Consider the following 20,672-nt stretch of genomic DNA (forward strand, 5'->3'; position numbering starts at 1 on the left):
AGCTTTACTACCACTTTTTTGACAAGTTCTGTGATGTTAAAAAATTTGAAGAGCTTGAGATGGACACTGACTCTCTGTATATGGCACTAGCTCATGAGATTCTCTACGAATGCATTCGTCCCGAAATGAAGAGCACTTGGAAAGAACTCCGAAGTAATGACTGTGTAGAAAATTTTCGCGCTGATTGTAACAAAAATTTTTTTCCGAGAAACTGTTGCCCTAAACATGTGAAACATGATAAGCGGGAACCTGGATTATTCAAGGAGGAGTTTCGATGTACTAAAATGTTGTCTCTATGTAGCAAAACTTATTGCTGTTACGACTCTAGAACGAAGAAAACTAAGTTCAGCAGCAAGGGACTCAACAAGAATGTTCTAGAAGAAAATAATGATGGACCATTGCAGAAGTACAGAAAAGTACTGGATGAAGCAGTGAATGTATCCTCGACTAACAGAGGATTCAAAACAGTAAATCATCAAGTTCTCACGTACGAACAAACTAAAAAGGGACTTTCCTATTTCTATCCAAAGCGAATGGTGGAGGCAGATGGAATACATACAAAACCTTTGATGATCTGAAATTAAAACTCTACTTTCAAATGTTTTACATACGTCATCTTTATTTATTTTCGCTGATACTTGATAGATTCTGATTAGATTTTAAGTGTTTTGAGTAATTTTGTAGTGTATTGTATAACTAGTCTTGGTATTCATTGTAATTGATTAACTATCGTTCGGGAAAAAAACTTTGAAAGCTGCTTTATTTTTCAATCAAAGTTAAACATGGACAAATCGAATGAGTTCTTTAATCGTATCATCCTCCTTATATCAATTAGCTTTCCTTATAAGGAATGTCAGGAATTTATTCAATCTTTAGTAGCGTTGATCAATTTTCGTTATTGTTTTCTGTGACGTCATAAATCCATTTTGTAGCGTTATTTGTGACGTCATAAATAGTATGCATTTCGTACACATCAAGCTTTTTCCCTTTTGATGAAAAAAATTACAATGACTAATTAAATATAACATTGATTAGGATGTTCCTTAATCATCCCACTATGTGAACATCCAAGAACAGTCTTAATACATGTGAGCATCTAAGACTAATTTTAATGCTTGTGAGAAGCTATAGCTAATCTTAATACATGTAATACTATACCTAATTTTAGATGTAGAAGCTATACCTAATCTTAATACATGTAGAAGCTATACGTTATCTTTATACATGTAGATTCTATACCTAATCTTAATACATGTAGAAGCTATACGTTATCTTTATACATGTAGATTCTATACCTAATCTTAATACATGTAGAATCTGTCTTAATACAACTAATCTTATAAAATTTTATATCCTTATATATCATACATTCATATCTGATTCCTATCTTTATATATTGCTAAAATAATTCAAGGGCGACCGAAGCGAGCCACAACCGCTATAACCAATCTTAATACATTTGGCTCGTCACCCCCCCCCCCGGGCAGCTCCGCTCATCTATATACTACTGCGGCAAATTTGTTGAATTTTGCGTTTCTAAGCGTAGATATTACATAATTTTGCGTTTCTAATCGTAGATGTTTTGTAATTTAGCGTTGATTTTTGCGTAGATCTTACAAAATTTAAACGCTTAGAGCTCTGTTTGAGATTTGAACCTTTGAACACCTGCGTGTTTGTCCACTGTTCTGCCACTATGCCACAAAAACATTTTTGCTCCTAAGAATCACATTCTATATAAGTTAAATGAATTCACGCTAATTTTAACACAAAATTATGTAAGATCAAGACTAAATTCAACACAGATCTACGTTGAATTCAATGCACAATTATCTAAGTTCTACGCTAAAATAAACGCTAAAATAAGTAAGATATACGCTTACGAACTCAAATTAATGTTAGATCTACGCTTAGTAACGCAAATTTATCTAAGATCAACGCTAAATTCAACGCAAAGTTATGTAAGATATAGGCTAATTTCAACGCGAAAATTATGTAAAATTAACGGTAAATCCAACGCATAGTTAGGTAAAATCTACCCGTACCGAGCTCCAAGTGTAAAGCAGTACTGGGCCATTGTAAATGCAAGTCTCCCATGTAATATAATTTGCTCGCCTTTTCGCTTGAAATTTGCTTCTTTCAAGCGTAATTTAACGGCGCAGTCACGGTGGCACAGTAAGGAGAACAAACATCTAGGAAGAGGGAGAGCGTTGGTTCGATCGCAGTTAGGAACTTTTTTTCGCACTTGGCTTAGAGTTGCCAAGTCTTGGCCAAGTCTGACAAGTTTTAAATGTGTTATGATCATAGCTCTAAATCAATACTGATTCTTGGACGTGGAAATAGACTTGCCCAGTACTGATATTGACTTGGCGTTAAGTACGGATATGCTATATTCAACTCACCATTATGTATGATCTACGTTAAATTGAACGCAAAAGTATGGCAGATTTCGCAAAATTTAACGCAAAATTATGTATGATTTACGCAAACTGCAAATGTGTAACTATAAAATTATGTAAGATCAACGCTAATTTCAACGCATAATTATGTAAGATCTACCTTCACAAACGCAAAATTATCTAAGATCTGCGCTCAAGCGTAAATCGTACAAAAGTTTAACGCATTCACCGCCAATCTTACATAGTTTTGCGTTTTGTTAGCGTTGGCACCTCGGCCTGGGCAGAATCTCTCGCTGGAACACGTCCCCCCCCCCGCTGTTCAAAACCAAAGTCGGCGCGGTGCGATCACAGCTTTGGTTTTGGTCGGGTACCTCACTCAACCTGGGTAAATGGTGATTGGTCCTGTCTGCTGAATACAACCGACTCATTATTAAGGACGACATGATCAGAATATCATATACGATTTAGCGCAGTTTCAGAACAAGGTTCACTAACAGCACAACAGACCAGTCCTTCTCAGGATTTTGTCTTGCCTTACGAGCTACTAAGAAAAATGCCTCCAACTTTCTGTTTTTCATCGTAATAACTTAACAATTACAAATTAAATTACAATTACAAATTACAATTAAATTGGTTTACTTTGCTTTCGGCTTCTGCGTTGGAGTTCCCCTCATTTTTACATTCATTTCCTGCTCACTTTTCCCACTTGTTTTGATTTGGACTCATTTTCAATTTTCCCGGCAGTTGCGTGGCATTATTGTCCTCTTTTTCTTTGCGCTTCCACCAATTTTTATCGTTTTCCAGAAAAGTAAATAACGTTAATTGTTTGCTTCATTTGCTGGTTTTGGTCAACCTCAGTTAAATAACCACGGTTTGCGTATTGACTACCACAAATACTGTTGCATACGCTCTTAAAATTAACTTCAGAACTTAAGATTACACCAAGAGACTCCGAAATGTAAACAATTTGATTTATTGTTTATCTCTGCAAATATACATATTTAATGCGGATAATTATTTTCAGGTGTTACAAAATTTGGCGAACAATTGATCTAAAGATCAATTTTCGTTTTAAATTGCTTCAAACTTTTTGAACAAAAGCTTATTCTAGAAATAAAATAACTTTGATTTTTTTTCTATTATCAGCAGAAAATAGTTACTTACGTTAGTCAACTGAAACTTGTCCTCACTTGCCCTTGAGATTGAAAAAAACTTCACACTATAGTATTAATTGCACATAAATTTTGATAATTAAATGTGTTTTTAGCGCATGAAAGTATCGGCAGTTGTTCCTGAAATTGGAGCTGGCTTTTAATTAGCTGTGGGTTGCGTGCATCCTTATTTTCCAAGTGTCAAAAATACCGTCTTTGCCCCCGGAAGCATGAAGAGTTCTTGTCAGAATTGTAATTTGAAACAGCAGTTCAACATTTCAACAAAAAGCGTTAATTAGGACCAATAGCGTAGCAGCTAGTTACCCGTTACTTACTAATTCACCTTTTCCAGTTGAAATATTTTCCATAATTAAAATATAGAATTGTTCCCTTCTTTTCAACTTTTTTCTATTTTTATTCGACTAAAACGCCAGACGCGTAGTTGACCATCGGTAATATAATTTGCATTTTGTTGCGCTGTTTAAACTCGGCCCATTATTGAAGTTTTCCAGTTTTTCCATATATTATTACCTGAAGGGAAATATAATTGATGTATATTTAATAATATACCCATTCAACCAATAGAAAAGTGAGTTTTCACACTAAGTCCTCAACCATTATTACAGTTTTTAGCAAGACAGCCATGAATTACGTCGGTTGCATCTCCTTTCTCCTATTTTCCCTTGTTTTCACCGGGATAAATTTAGCTGATGGTTCTGCAGCTGCTCCTGTTTACCAATACCCCGCCTCTTGCATATCCCTAGTGCTATCTTCTGCAAACCTAGACTCTCAGCTATCCTCTGCCTTTAAGGGTTAGTAGAAAAGCCTCGTGAGAAAAACGCAAATCTAACATCAAATTTCGTGATTACTAAATTTTCTATCTCTTTTTCAATTAGCTTTCTATAACATCTTCATAAAATCCAAGTCACATTCAGCCTTAATTTAGCGAGAACTGTATTTTTTCCACAATTTATGATTGTTCAATTTTGCGGTTTCATTCATTGCAACTAGTCTCAACTGTTCAATGTTTCTTCAGAACTAACTGTTTTGAGTCTCCAAGAACCAACAGTTCAAGAGATCCCTCGCCTCTTGTTTTCTCAATCAAAAAACAACGTATCGTTCTCAACAACATTGGTACTGACGTGGTCAAGCCACCCTCGTGGTGGTTTGTGTTGGTGTGTACCGTTTGTTTCCTAAAACAAAATTTATTGTTAAACAGCATTTTATACATTTTACTAAATGCTTCTCCAATCGTAACAATCCCTAAATGAGGTAAATGGTACGCCTTCGCTGATAATTCGTTTTAGAACTCAAATACTCGGGTACCGATTGAACAGATTTATGTTTTAAGGTATATGTGGGTTCCAGATGTAACCTTAAAACAATTCTATTCATATAAAAGCATTTTCCATATTTTTAGTCAAATCCAAGTTAGATAAGTTAAGAGCCTTGATGTATCTGTTTATTAAAAAAAAGTCAAAAAGTTTTGTCTCTGCTCGTAGAACAGGCTCACAGCATCCATGAAGGTTCTGTTACAACTGCATTTTTTGATTTTTAGCTTGCAGGGCCTAATCAACGATCCGCTTTTGTAGATCAATGCTTGCGGGATACTATAACTTTGCTTAAAAGAAAAATGTGAAAATTGACTTTTTTTCGTTACTTTTATAACGTTTCAAAGTTTGCGTCTAATTTGAGCTCGCCATTGACAGTTTGATTTTCGCAACTTTTCATCAATTGACTTCCATTTGGGAAGAACTAATTTTTTGTTGGTGGCATTAAAACTGAGAAATAAGCTATAATCTGGCGAGAAAAACGCGCAAATCTAATTAGTCGATATAAATCTCTAACTTAAAAATGTTGACTAGTAAAAGTCAAGCTTGATATTTAATAAAATTTCGGCTAATTTTTTTTAACTAAATGAAACCTAATTTTTTATACTAAATCGTATTAACTCCAGAAAACCAAATACTAGTCTACCTCATAATTCGAAAAGAAAAACTGAAATTTCAAGAAACATGAGTTTTAACATTTATATTCACGCAGGTTGAAGAAACCGAAGAAAATTTTTGATGAAAAAGCAAGGCTTGATTTTTCAAAATTAACAATGCTCGTGTTTTCTAAGTACTTTTTCCTTAAATAATCTCACCGGCTTTTAACATATAGTGCCCAACATGATTCGTTGCGCTTATTTTGCCATTTTTGTATCAAAATTGTTAAGATTTATTAAATGCACAAATGAACGTTAGGTTGGCTCTCATATCTAAACAGCATGAAGACATACAATTAAAAGCGGTCAGTCACTGACAACAAACATTAGTGCATCAGATATCAAAATTGCCGCAGCATTGATAATTTTTGTAGGCGTTCATCTAGAGGAATTTTAGAAAGAAGCAACTTTTTTTCTCTGGAAATTATGATACTAGTTGAATTTTTTTTCTAAATTTTTGAATCAACCATTCGAAAAATATTTGAGAGACTGAAACGTTTGCAAAAGTGGTGTTACAAGCGTGGCCGTTAAACGGTACCAGTCGTAAAGTTGAGAAAAATCCACCTAATATAAGTTGTGCACCAGATAAAAAACTGGCTTATCTTGACAAGACGCTCTAATTGTTCAACGTAATCTTGGCTGAATAGAGGTAAATTTATAAAACAATGCAATATAAAAATCGCTGATAACTTTTGTTTTTTATTCGCACATTAATTGCTTCTGATGGAACGATAAAAGTACAATATTAACCACGGATCATAAGCATTATTTTTTAGTTGAAAACACTACTAACTATAACTATTTTTAGATGGCACTTGCAGGAGTATCAGCACGACTGCAAAAAAATTTTCTGGAGGTCTCAAAAATTGATTATTCCCATTAGAGAAATTTGAAACATAGTTTAATCTGTTAAACATTCATTTGGAATCAAAATTCTAGTTGTTTTTCTAATAAATTGTGATCAGAAAAAGTGCGTTTTAAGTTAAATATTTTCTGGAAAAACCTTCTCGACTATTAAAAGACGAAATTTTGTTGTGAATATTTCCTTAAGAAAATTAAAATCAAGAACTCAGGTTTTTTTACAAAAAGTTTTTGCAAAAAATTTGGTAAATTTTTAATGAAAACGTCAGTTGGGCTGGAAAAAATGAAATAAAATTAATATTGAATCATGTTGATCAGTTAACTTATTGATACAGTTTTGAAAAAAAAATTGAGATTCTTGCAAAATTCGACTTCTAAATTAGTCAATTTTTGAAAGTCATGTGAACTTTCTCTGGTTTGGTTGTCTTATGATGTGTTTTTATCTCTCTTTCAGTATGTTTTGTTCTAGATAAGCTGCTCTCAAAAATTTTTGGGAATGCAAAGTCTTGCAAGATTCTTGCAAGACTTTGAATTCCACTAGGAAATCTATGAGTTATGAAGTCTGTCTTAACGTCACAATCGGTAGTTTAAATTTCTAACCAGAGCTATAAACCAACGGCCTTTTAATGTTTTGGGGCAAGATTTATTTTAAAAGATTGTTTCAAGAATCTTGCAAGTTGATTCAAAACTCGCAAGATTCTTGCAACAATCTTGTAAAAATCTTGCAAGAGTTGAATCCGCCTATCACTAAGGAGAAAACATCTTCAAACTTTTTTAACTAAGTTTTTTACTGTGAGGTCGCACGACCATAGTCGTTTACTAAATTCAATCAACCTGTGGTGTTTCGGCTGTTGAAGACAAGATTGATCAGCTTCTCTGAGGTAGAAGATTGATATAAAATTCAGAGTTTTTCTTAAATCTGCGTCTTAGGCACCGACATTTAATTTTGTCATCTTAATCTCAGCAGTTTTTACGGAATTTTAAACTTACATTGTAATTTGGCAGGGGAACTAGCGAGCATTCATTTTCGGTGCTCTTAGTCTTGAAGCCATTCTTGTCTCACTGTGTAAAATGTTTTTGTCTGGTTTAGTCGATTTTGATTACAGTAATTTCATTTGTCTCCGATTAAGTGGATCCGTGAGTTGTACAGAAATTTTAAAACGCCCCTTTAAAATAGTCATTTATGTCCAGTTCCAGTTCCCTAAGAGACTAAAATTGATAAACGACATTTACTCCCTCCTCTAACCATGTAAAACTCATTTTCAAAAATGTTATCGGTGCTGCGCATTGTAAAAAGAGAGTGAAAAAGGCGTGAAAAACAATAAACACCGTCGTTGAATTCAAAGAGATGATAACATTTTCATGAACGCATAAATTACTTCACAACAATTTTTTGCCATTAGTGGCATTTTTCCTGTTTGAAGCACTCTGTTTGAAGTATCTCCTCAGCGGAAGTAGGTGTTATCATCTCAATTTTTATTCACAACTTTGATAAAAATCACTCTTTCTAAGGATGGGCGGGGCTAGCAATCAGAATATGCAAAGTCTGATGGTATTTTAGTGACAATACATGTAGCCCTTTAATAGGCCTCGCCTAGTTTATATGAATTTAAACCAGGAGCCAAAAAGTCTAACAAGGAGTCATTGGTGTCTAATTTATGCGTTCTGACCCGCACAACAAAGCGAGTGTATTTTCATGGATCGAACAAAAATCCGATGATAAGCACTTTGGGCCGCAAAAGTCCTTTGATATCATTTCAGAGAGCAAAAGGTCTCATATTCTAAGATCCATAAATTTACAAGGTTTCTTCCAAAAGTTCAGAAATTCTTTTCATTGTTTTCTGATAAATGCTGCTACTCTTGCATGTGATCTCCAATGTAAAGTAGGTTAGCAAAAGAGCAACCCTACTTGGAAAAAAGTTATAACGGATGCCTATTTTTATGGACTACTTTGCCAGTTTAAATTCTGAATTGAAAAAATCTAAGCAATAATTGTAAGTATGGGTTATGACGTTGATTTTGGTCACAATTGGACTCCGAGAACGTTTTTATAATTTTGGCTGTTTCAATTTACTTAAAGGGGCTAGCTAAATTAAATGATTATCTTGTAGGAGTGTTGCAAATTTTAGGCGGTTATCTCACAAAAGTAATGCAAGAAAGATTTAGATCTTGCAAAGTCCTGAAAGAGGACGGCTATCTTACAAGATATTGCACGGAGGGATTGTTATCTTTTACGATGCTAAAAAAATTTTGAAAGAATTTCTTACAAGAAACTTGAAAAATATTACAAAATTCTTGCATGATAAACGTTGGCAGCATACTAGAAGTGTCAAAAGTGGTTCGCTTTATCTAGAGTTGAGATGACATTATATAATATAAAACATCAACCAAGATTAGATTTTGAGGTTAAAGAACGGTAAGAGCTTAAAAACCAAATAATAGAGAATTCATTATTGGTTTATAACGTTCAGCTTGAAAAAAATTAAAAGTGAAAGTTCCATCTTTGCCTTTTTGGTTGGTTGGAGTCTGCGTAAGCACAGAGTATGATCTTAGATTAAGATTTTTTCTGCATTAAAATTTTGTAATTAAATTTATTTTTTCTTGATCTTTCAAACAGTCAAAAAGTGACAACATTTTAGTAGAGTGCCTTGGTCTCTGTTCCTAGCTGAATTTGTTTCAAGAGATTGCTTAAGCGTTTGTTGCAGTTATTTGTTTCCCCGAAACGATGAGTTTTTTTGAAAACGGAGACTGTATTAATTCAAGACAGCTGACTTCATCTATAACGAGATCTTTATTCATTATTTCAAAGTAAAAAGTATTTTTATTGTTTAGTTAAAAGATGCCGATGATATTTGATACTTTAATTGCAGAAAAATAAAAACTAAGCAGTAGAGTAATTCTTAGTTTAGGTTATCTGCCGAATATATTAAAGTTAAAGAAAAGACAGTGTTATTTTTGAGCTAATCGCGTTTCTGGAGTTCTTCAGAGGGAATTGTTCAAAATTTTCCTATAGTTAAGTGGAAGTATTTTGAAATGAGTCAATTTGTGTTTGTTTGATGCGAAAAGAGCAGAGTCTGAAAAACAATATTTATAAGGTTCTGATAGAACGACTGAAAATTCTATTTTTTGGTATTTAATGGGATTTAAGAGTGGCAATTGCATTAAGCACTGATTCATGTTATGTTTAGCGAAGTTATCAGTCACGGGGATAATAATTTTCATACATTTTAATTGTATTGATTTGACCATCTACACCAATTGAGTGACCCGCCGAACGTCTTGCCGTAACGGTGTATGTCCTAGCCAAAAATTTATGAATGGCATTAGGAAATCTGTTGCTTGGCAAAATTTAGGGCATCAACTTCAATTTTGTTGCTACTGCAATCAAGTGTCTTTTTGAAACAAATGGTTTTTTAGTAATGATGGGTCTAACTTGCAAAATGAAAAATTCTGTGTTTATTTTCTAGAAGAGTATGCTAATCTTGTATTTCATTAATCTCCAGAAATCTTTTGATAGAATCTCTCTTCAAAAAATATCGGTTCCAGGACCACTGAGTTTTGAGCGATGAAAATCACTAAGTCGCTTTGACTGAATTCGCAAAATGACGTATATGATCAGCAATTCCTCAAGTTTTTGCGGTTGCAACTCACTAAGCTACAGCATGCGTACAAAAGTAAAATGGTGCCTCTTGTTTTGGAAAAAAGAGAAAAAAATGGTTAAAAATGCTTGTTTCGTTTGCTTTTGGCCCTCAAAATCAAGTCTATGCTATAATCTATGGCCTGTGAAAAATAACCAGCAACCAAAATTTAGACCCAAAAGATCCGGTTCGACGGTTGGGCATGGATATTGATCTAATTGAAGAAACTTTCGGCAAGTTAGCGCAAACCAATTGACGGGAAATTGAAATAGTATTGATTGTTCACTTCTTTTTTTAAAAAGTGAGTAAGTGTGAAAGCGTACGCTTGGTGGCCAACTTATCCTACGATATGTTTAAAGATTTTGTTTGTCATTAATTGAATCTTTCTCTTAAAAGTTCCCTAATGAATGAAATTTCCCCTAATTTCCCTAATAAAAAAATTTCCTAATAAAAGTAAGATTTTTCTTTTCTGGTCCTCACAAATGCTAACAATAAGAATAAGAGAGGACACTTCAGAATTATCTTAGGCGTTAAACAGAGAAGTCTAAGTGTGTATCTCAGTGTCCCTTTGGCTTCTGCGTTCCAGAAAACCTGATGTATTGGACGAATCTCCCTAGCATAAAATAATTTTAAATACCTGTATATTTTTCCAAAGTGAATCTAATGAAAACGAACAGATTCGCGAATTAAAACATCTTGACAGTTTGGCAGGTGGAAATTTTTGTTTGAAAAGTTATTGTCCATTGCGCATTGTGTTATTCTACACAGAAGATGGACTTCGTTTTTTTTGCTACATTTTTTGCACTCATTCACGGTTTTTAAAAGTCGCAAGATTTCGTATAATATTTTCTGACGATCTTCGTTCAAAAAACACAAACCATATGTCAAATTTTATATTAAAAAAAAAACGATTGGGATCCGATGCCTTGTCGAATTTCTTAGACCGAAATGATGTAAAAATTTGGCTGCAGATCATTGACTTGTTAGGAAACAGCAACTCGACGCTTAATTTTGTTGGCTGCCAAGGGGGATATATAACGATAGAAGAATGGGGCTGCTATAGGAGGAACTCCTAGAAATCCTCCCATTGCAGCGCAACTCTAACATCTTTTTACCACTTAAAGATTTTACACCCATTGTAACAAAAAAATTGGAGGCATTTAGTGAGGACATTCCTACCGGGTAGATGTGTAACAATTTCAAGAGTTTCCAGCTTTAAATTTGTTTTAGATGTGATATTTTTGATTTTTAAGTTCACGATTAGTATCTTTCATTAAGTAAAATGAAGGCTTTTCTTAAGCTGACACTTGTATTGAAAAGACAACGCTTGGCTCGAATCAGTTGTGAAGAAGACCGTAGCTTGGCGCATGAGAAAACTACTGGATCAATATTAGAGTGGTAACCAGGATTTTTACAAAAAAACAGCGCCCTATCAAAAACCCGACCTATCATACAGTTGAATAGTGTTAAAATTAGAAGCGTGATGTCATACTGGATTTCACCTGGTGTGAAATGGAAACGTCGTCATCCGTTCCGATCTTAGTTAATTAGTTTGCTTTTAGTGCATGCTGTACAATCAGTTTTCCAGATTAACGGTTTTACTCTTATACTGTTACATCATATTAATCCCTCTGGAAAAATTACCCTTCTTTTGTCACGATTATGTTCAGGGGTAATTACTCAAAGTTCCTCTCATGGCAGGCTGACTTTCACGTCATCTGCCCCCCCCCCCCCTCCACCACTTCACACTACTCTCTTGCAGTGAAATGGGAGTTTCCACCTGGATAGAAAAATGCCAAATCAGGCTTGTCATTACGTAACACGGGGGGGGGGGTATTTGTGTTTGTTTTAGAAAATATTTTAGGCCATGTTAGTAAGAAAGGAAACATGTTTGCCAGATGCAACTATGGCTGGATATTGTGATAGTTTTCAAGACCTGCTTATCTTTTCTTTTATCTATGCGCTAATCCACTATTTCATCTAAAAACGTCGAAGCAATATCATGATAGAACTTATGAATACGTGATGTACCTTTTGAAACAGAAAACAGCTCCTTGTCTGTGAATCGAGTGATAGTTGAGAATGAGTCACCTCTGTCTCTACTCCCTGCATTTGCACAACTCGAAGACTGTCATCGAATATCTTCTCAAAAGACGATAAACCAGAACCAGAAGGTTTGGCCGATCTCCGAATCGGGTGAAGTTGATGATGTGGATGTTTGGGTGACAGATTTGACCGGGGTCAGATTGAACTATTTGGCACTACATGCTCAGGTGAAGGGAGCTGTGCTAATATCAACAGCTGAGAAACTTAGATTGCAGGTAAGTTTGGTACCCATGATGAGGTTCTTTTAAATAAACGTATAAGTTATTTCGTTTTGAATAATGCCTCTGATTACTCGAATATGACAAAATTGCTACCAGAAAAGGTTAGTTCATTTTGAAATAATACAGATGTGCTTCGGAGCAAAAATGTAACATACTTATGCTTTATTATGCCCCGTATGAAGTCCCCTACCAATGATAGCTTTCAAACTGACAGACTGGGGTAAAGATCCTGGGGTCCCGTGCAACCGAGCCATATTCTGGACAAAGTTTCGGTCGCGTCGTTCCTTCTGCGTCATAACTGATTTTCGGTCTGTTTGGTGTGGACCCCCTATCTGTGACGTCCGTCTGGCCCATACCTATCTTTGGCCGTGGACATCATCCTGGGAAGCATAAGTGATATGTATGTTAAAATTTTTTAGAAGCACAGTTGTTTTGTTCAAAACGAACTAGCCTTGTTGGGTAGCAGTTCAAAATGTGAACAGTCTCATGCGCAGAGAAGAAAACCAGAATGTTTTTGATATGATTCAGTGCTGATTTGTACACAAAATTTGGCGCAGACCGTGTACATAACGTTTGAAATGGCAACCTACTCACCGACAATAAATTTCTATTGTTATTTCTACGACCTCACGCAAAGTCTTTTTCTATCAATATTAACGGCGCAATAGCATACAAATTTTTAGAAATATAAGCCTATTTCTCACCGGATTACTACCTATCAATATACTAGGACTTTCTTTGATCAAGTTCAGGAAAATTAACGAATGTTAACGAATGTTGAATTTACTTTAGTTGCAGCCTTTAATGCCAAGACACACTGCTGGCCTGACAAATGACATTTCATCAACATCATCTGGCTCTCCAAGTGTGATCTGGACTGGAGTGAGACCCTACAAGGACAACAGCAGTCTCTCCTCCATCCTCTGTCTCCTGTCCAGAGTACACCAGTTGATTGCTACTGAGAATGAACTCAATTACGACATTGACATTCTGCTACTCGTCGACTCAGACTTCATTTCAGCAGCTGGTTAGGAACTATATCGATAATTTGTTTGCAAAATTCTGGTCGGGATAAGTTTCCTTATAGACGTTATATTCCCCCACTGATCATAGCGTTTTAAGGATCCCAAAAACTTTCTTCGAATTTTTTTTTATCGCTGAAGCATAGTGTAACCCTAGTCCAGAAGACCGAATGAAAACGACGTAAGAAATGTTCGGTATGTTTGCGTTTTACACATAAGAAACCGTTAGTATGTTCGGTTTGTTCGGTATGCTCGAGCTAAGAAATGGTATGCTCGGTGTGGAACGCAAGAAAACTTCGGTAAGTTTGCTTTCTTATATTCGGTATGATCCGTATTTAAACGTAGAAATGATCGGTATTTAAACGTGTTTGCTTTTAAAAGAAGGAAATAGTCAGTATGCTCGTTTTCTTAGAATAGCTGTGTTCGGTTTGAAACGTGCGAAAACGTGTTTCCATTCAAACAGTGAGTTTTTTCGTTAGAATGTAGTCAAATATTATGAGAACTTTCTAATCGCAAGAGTTTCAAACGTACTTCTTGCAGACAAATTCTTCAAAACAGACCAAATTGATTGACATTCTATAGATCAATGATTAAATTAGGTGAACAAATATGAATAAAGTGAATTAGGTACCCTCCAATTACGTCATTACCTTCACGCTCATTAATTGCATTACATTAGCAGAAGATCATTGTCGCATGAACAAGCCCGGACCCTAGTGCCATAGTAAATCAGTGCTGAAACATTGTATTCCAATTGTATATCGTCGGCCCAGTACTATATCGGTGTATCCTTAGAGTATCTTACTACTCATAATGTGCAGTACAAGTCCCATAGATACTTTTTTTCTGAAAAAAGACTTGGCATTCTTGGTTTTGATTCCCATGATGTAAAATCATGAAAAATTGTGAAAATTTCGAAAAAATTTTTGAAATTTTGGGCGATGCCCTTTTTGAGCATGATGATGCCTAGCATGAGATTAGAAAAAAACCGCCAAAACCAGTAAAAACACGCCCAAACCAGAAAAAAAACTCCGAGTGCCTGGAACCTGACAAAGTTGCACCAAAAATGCAGATTTTTATGTTTCTTTTCAGATTGTAATGGAATTTTGCAGGAATGTCTTAGTTTTAGCTCAACGAAAACGGAAACAGTTCTGGACCGACGACATACAATTGGAATTTAATGTTTTGGCACGGATTTACAATGGGACTAGGGTCCGGGTAGATGTACATCAGCTTGAAGTTAAGGATAACTTATTAAAGTTAACCCCCCCCCCCGTCAGTACAGGGGGGGGGTATTCAATTGTAGAATTAAAGAGTTAAAACAAAACGGGGTGGGGGAGGGTAAGGGTAGTCGATTCAGAAGGGGTGGGGGTGGGTGGTAGTTGAATCAGAGGGGGCGGGGGTTGTTGAATTCGAAGGAGGGGGGTGGTTAGTTAGGGGGAGGGGTGCTTCGTTAATTGATACCGTTGATTGGCACCCCCATCAACCGGATGCTACCAATACCACTTCTCTTTAACTGACGTTTTCGGTTTCAATCTTCTCCGAATGTCAGGACATTAATATCTGACGTGTAGTAAATCTGTTCATTTCTCACCCGTTCCACATCTGTGCACCAGTCGTGTGGAGCATCTTGGGTCGGGGTAGTTTGGCAGGGGGACTTCGGCACACTCCCCACATCACTCAGAATAGTAAGAGGACTAATCGAAACAAATAAAAAGGGCCAATCAAGAGTAGTAATATTAATGGGTAGATACTATTTCAAATACTGAGTGGTTTATTAACAGATCTTATCAGATTAAAATTGAAAATATCTCGGCAATCGAAAATTCTCAAAATGAAAGACTACGTCGCAGGGCGTAACCGAAAGGAAAATTTTAACTGCGCGGAGCCCCTGTTTGCTGCCGATTCAAATGACAATGATAGCGTTTACAACACTCAACCCCACTATGATGGCGCATATATTGTTAGTTTTTATGTTGATAAATTCAATTAGTTCTCCAGACTTTAAAAATTCATTTTCAGCGTACATAATAAATGTATCTGATTGGAGAATAGATTAAAACGCTACCAGTAAAGCACAGAGTAATATATATATATATATATATATATATATATATATATATATATATATATATATAGAGAGAGAGAGAGAGAGAGAGAGAAAGAGAGTTAGAGAAAGATAAATAGAGAGATAGAGATAGTGAGATAGAGAATGAGATAGAGATAAAGGGGGATAGATTAATAGTTGTTCTATTCTGTTAATTAATTTTCTTGAGATGGTTTTGGAGGCCTGCAAATAAAGTTGAAATTATTAAACGTTCTAAAACCTCAAAAGATGCAGTTGAGCTTCAATGTGGACATTTGAATGTCGAAGTTTTTCTATCAAGTTTCTACTCGTCATTTTTTTCTGCACTCGTTAAATTTGAACTTTGAACGTGAATGTGTGCGTGTGTGAATGGATGTCTGGTGTGTGTGTGTGTGTTTGTGTGTGTGTGTGTCTTCTGTGTGTGTGTGTGCGTGTGTGTGTGAATGTATGTCTGGTGTGTGTGTGTTTTTGTGCATGTGCGTGTGTGTGTGCGTGTGCGTGTGTGTGCGTTTGTGTGTTTGTCGGGTGTTGGTGTGTGCGTGTGTACTACTTGGGGCGGAGGGATCTGCAGTTGGTACTAGCAGGGGTGGTGAGGGCTGGTGGTGGTACTACTAGTGGTGGTGTTGGGCTGCTGGTGGTACTACTAGGGGTGATGCTGGGATGCTTGTGGTACAACTAGGGGTGATGGGGGCTGCTGGTGGTACTACTAGGGGTGGTGGGCGGCTGTTGGTGGTACTACTTTGGGCGGAGGGGTCTGCAGTTGGTACTAGCAGGGGTGGTGCAGGGCTGCTGGTGGTACTACTAGTGGTGGTGGTGGGCTGCTGGTGGTACTACTAGGGGTGATGGTGGGATGCTTGTGGTACAACTAGGGGTGATGGGGGCGGCTGGTGGTACTACTAGGGGCGGTGGGGGGCTGTTGGTGGTACTACTTGGGGTGGAGGGGGCTGCAGTTAGTACGAGCAGGGGTGGTGGAGGGCTGCTGGTGGTACTACTAGGGGTGTAGGGGGGCTGCTGGTGGTACTACTAGGGGTGGTGGGAGGCTGCTGGTGGTACAACTAGGGGTGATAAGGGGCTGCTGTTGGTACTACTAGGGGTTGTGGTAGGCTGCTGGTGGTACGATTAGGGGTGGTGGTGGCTGCTCGTGGTACTACTTGTGGTGGTGGGAGGGCACTGGTGGTACTACTTGGGGTGGTGGGGGCAGCAGTTGGTATTATAAAATATTTGATTTATAAAAAAAAAACTTTTTTATTATTTTTGTTTTGTGCCTTCTTCAAAACTCGAAACTATTAAATTCTCTTGCTGCTGCTTTTTTTCGGTTTTATGTGTCCACATCTGATCCTCATGGATTGCTGAACAATGTGGTGATTATTTGGGACAGTTCCTCATCTTCAACCCCGACCCGAGTGTGACCACATCCAAGATCCACAGCGGTGGAGTTAGAGTGAACTGTGAACATATTAATAAGGAGGTGGTTATTAATGTCCAGATCATCATAAACGTCATTTGAAAACATCCAGTCGCAATTGATGATGCTACATGTCCAGTTGAAAATAATCCAGTTGCAATTGGTGATGCTACTATCAGATGATGCTACTATCAGATGATGCTACTATCAGATGATGCTACTATCAGATGATGCTACTATCAGATGATGCTACTATCAGATTCAGACGAGATCCGTCTTGAAACAGTTACCAGGTTGAGTCAGAGGGCATGACAGCCAGTTAACTATTATGCAGTTGGTTTCTTTCTCTAACTGTAACGATTTATAAAACAATGTTAAGAGATCTGATCAGAGAAAAAAGGCAACAAAACAATTTTGAACAGTTTAAGCTAAGTTTAAAATTTCAATGCTGTTTTTACACTGAACAGACTTCGTTTTTTGTCTGAATTTAGACTTTTCATATTAACAAGTGACATGATCATAATATATTCATAGTAAAAGTACAGACGGAGAAATACTATGATTCAGCGCTGATTTACTATGTTACTATGATCCGGGAGTCTTGCCAACAAAATACCAAGCTTTTTTACGATTTTAGCAATGACAAATAAGAATAATTTACCGGTAGGAAAAATAGAAAACAAAATTATCATAAACTGTCAATTTTTAAAAACTTAAATCAGACCGTTTTGCGTGAAGCAAAATTTGTGCATTATTTTTGCAACATTTTTACTATTAAGACTGGACACTGTTTTTGGGTCTAATGGTGAATCTCTTTGTCATATCTCTCTTAAGCTCATCCAATTCTTCAAGTTATGGTGATATTTACTCTTATATAATTGCTATTATTCACTCCGCCGTCGTGCATTTAATACCTTTTACTCTCACACAGTTCAAATTTTCCTCAACCAGTGGAGATTTTATTGAAAAGTTTGGTATTACAGGCTTAAAAAGTTTTTGAATACATTGCGACAGGAAGAGCCATTTGAATTTTTATGCGATTCAAAACAATCCTGCTGAAAAACATTATAGCAGTTGAAGTTTGGTAATCCAGCCATAAAAGTTGCATAGAAATAAATGTTTTCAAGTTTTTTGCAAAATTAACTACAATCTGCGCGGAGAACTTCAAGCAAAACTGATTTCAGTTAGGATTGCAAAACCAATGAAGTCGGTGAAAATTGTTAGTAGTATCGAGAATGTATAATAAATGTTGTTTGCAGATTAAAAAAGTAATGCCACAAATTAATAAATTTAGAAGAAACACGTAAAGATCAGACAAACGAAAAAGAAAAAAACAGAAAACGATAGTTGTTCTCAGCACTTTGAATATTAGATGTTACAAATGTGACAACTGATACAAATAACAAAAATGCACATTGTTCTTTCCCTCTGAAAACCATAAACAGCAGTACTTCAAAAATGTTCAGGAAATGTGTTCCATGAGAGTTTTAATTTGAAATCTTGGACAATTTTCATTTTGGAATTAGTTTGCTGTAAACGTCAGCTCTACATAATCATGACATCAAATTGGTTACAAGTTTAGTGATATTGTGTGCAAACGCGATGTTTACTCAGATTTTCGTGTACTATGTTATGGAAACTTTTAAACTGCAGTGTATCACAAAAACTAAAGAGGTCTTCTTTGATAGTTTTTTTATTCATGCCATTTCAAATTTTAAAAATAGAACACTGCATTCAATCCATTATTGCTATGCAAAAACAAATCAATAGATTGCGCAAAACAAAGTGGCAGTGAAACGTATCAAAAATAATAGCAATGTCATTACTGAAAAAAAAATGTTTATTCAAATTAAAACCCCAGAAAAGTCAGTTTTTAAACCTTACATGTTTCCAAGATAAACAATCCGACAACTGCTTGCAAGGGTCTCTTTTAAATACCTCAAAAATATGATTGAAGATTTGTTTTTTGAATTTTGTTATTTTCGTTTTTTCTTAACAGACAAGGTAAAGAATTCCAGTCCTGTAAAGCTTTTCTTACCGATAAATTTTCTATTTTAGAGCTTTTGAATTTATAGCCCCAGAACTCGAGTCCAGATCTTTCATTTTGGTTGATTTTCCAGGTTTTAAGTTCACTGCCCCTGCTTTCATCAAATGCTGGCAGTTGATTGGTTTTAATCATCCAGAAATAATTTATTCGCGTTAACTTGAAAAAACAATTCATTTGCAGTTTTTCAAGTTTTATTTTCAGATCTCTAGATGAATCGAATTTTTTTCTAATGAAGCTAGCTTCAACTGCCCAATTAAGGTGTCTGTCAAGTGTTAGAGTAAGATTTTGGTTGATAGGCTGATTGATTGTTGCTGAATAATGAATGTGACTCAAAACTAATGCGTTGCGAATGAGATTTTTCATATTGTATGGAATTGTTCTTCTTATTGTATAAATAGTCTTAATGCCGGCAGTCATTTTGTTAGTATGTAATTTGTTTCTTCTTGGAAAGTTAATAATCTATCACGGTGGACGCCTAAGTATTTGATTGCCTTTTTTTCATCACTGACTACAATGTCAACAACCATCTGTGTATTCGTAGTTCTCTTTGTTTTGGTAAAGGCTATGAATTCTGATTTAGAGGCATTGAGACTTAACTCATTTGATTGGAAAAAGGTAAATAATTTTTGTGTTTCCATTTCTAAGATTTTTTTGCCATCATCTATTGAGGTATTAGATGTGAGAACGATTGTGTCATCTGCATTTTGAGTAAGTTCTGTTTCGCTGTCAAAGTATTGAAACATGCCATTTATGTATAAATTGAACAACAGTGGACGAGGGACCGTTCCTTGAGGAACTCTTATTGTGAGTTTAACTGGATCCGATAGACTGTTTTGTAATTTTACTTGCTGCTCGCGATGAGAAAGAAAATTTTTGATTAAAAGTCCCAGACGATGTATTAAAACCTATCTTATCTAATTTTTCATTACGAATTTTATGGTTTATGGAGTCAAAAGCCTTGGAAAATCCAGTAGGGCAGCAGATACATATTTACTTTTATCAGTTTCTGAGCGTAAAAACTCAGTACAGTACGTGATTGCATCTGTGGTTGAAAACAATTTTCTAGAGCCATATTGCGTTTTGATGATGAGCTTTTCACTCCAAAAGTAATCTACATTTGGTCTCTGAGAAGAGTTCCAAAAAATTTCGATTTACATAGTGTGAGTGAATTGGTCTATAGTTGTCTGCATCCTCTGTGTCTCCTTTTCACAATGGCTTTTTTCGAAGATTTTGGAAAACTTAGCTCTTTGATGGATTCATTTATGATGAAAGACAGACGTGGATCAAATTCCGACGCTGCATCTTTAAGCGCCCATGCTGGTATCGGTGAAGAACCTTGCGGTTTACTTACCTTGAGATGACGTAAGCCGTCATGACATTCCTTGATTACTCGTCATGACTGAATGTTCGTTTTGAACGATGGCTTTTCTCCCAAAGGCCCCCGGAAACTTTTGGTCCTTTGTATTGGCCAAGTTGAGATTATCGAAAATGAGGAAGGTTTTCCTTTTTAATATTCTCGGTTATGTAGTCTCCGAAAACGTTTCTCAAACATTTCATGTCCGTTTACCTTTTTCTCTGATTGCATATTTCATTTATCAGTTGCCATTTTGCCTGTCCGTTCCCGCAGCTTCAATGAGATCAGCGTAAAATTTTTTTTGGCGGCAGTTTTAGAACTAGTGCCATAACTCCTCTCCCTTTTTCTTATTGTCAGAGATCGACGCTGACCTGTCTTTGCGAAGGCATACATAATCG

General features: G+C 36.0%; 1 protein-coding gene across 1 annotated transcript; it reads left to right on the forward strand.

Moving 5' to 3' along the window:
• Positions 1 to 2,064: 2,064 nt before the first annotated feature.
• On the forward strand, positions 2,065 to 13,425 carry LOC142342234 (uncharacterized). The gene is made up of 3 exons (XM_075393491.1): positions 2,065 to 4,359; positions 12,077 to 12,354; positions 13,153 to 13,425. Exons 1-3 carry the CDS (start codon positions 4,191 to 4,193, stop codon positions 13,390 to 13,392), a joined length of 687 nt encoding a protein of 228 aa, XP_075249606.1. The 5' UTR covers positions 2,065 to 4,190; the 3' UTR covers positions 13,393 to 13,425.
• The last annotated feature ends 7,247 nt before the right edge of the window (positions 13,426 to 20,672 follow it).

Source organism: Convolutriloba macropyga, chromosome 7 (assembly GCF_964194025.1).
Source record: "Convolutriloba macropyga chromosome 7, txConMacr16.3, whole genome shotgun sequence".
Classification (NCBI taxonomy): Eukaryota; Metazoa; Xenacoelomorpha; order Acoela; family Convolutidae; genus Convolutriloba; species Convolutriloba macropyga.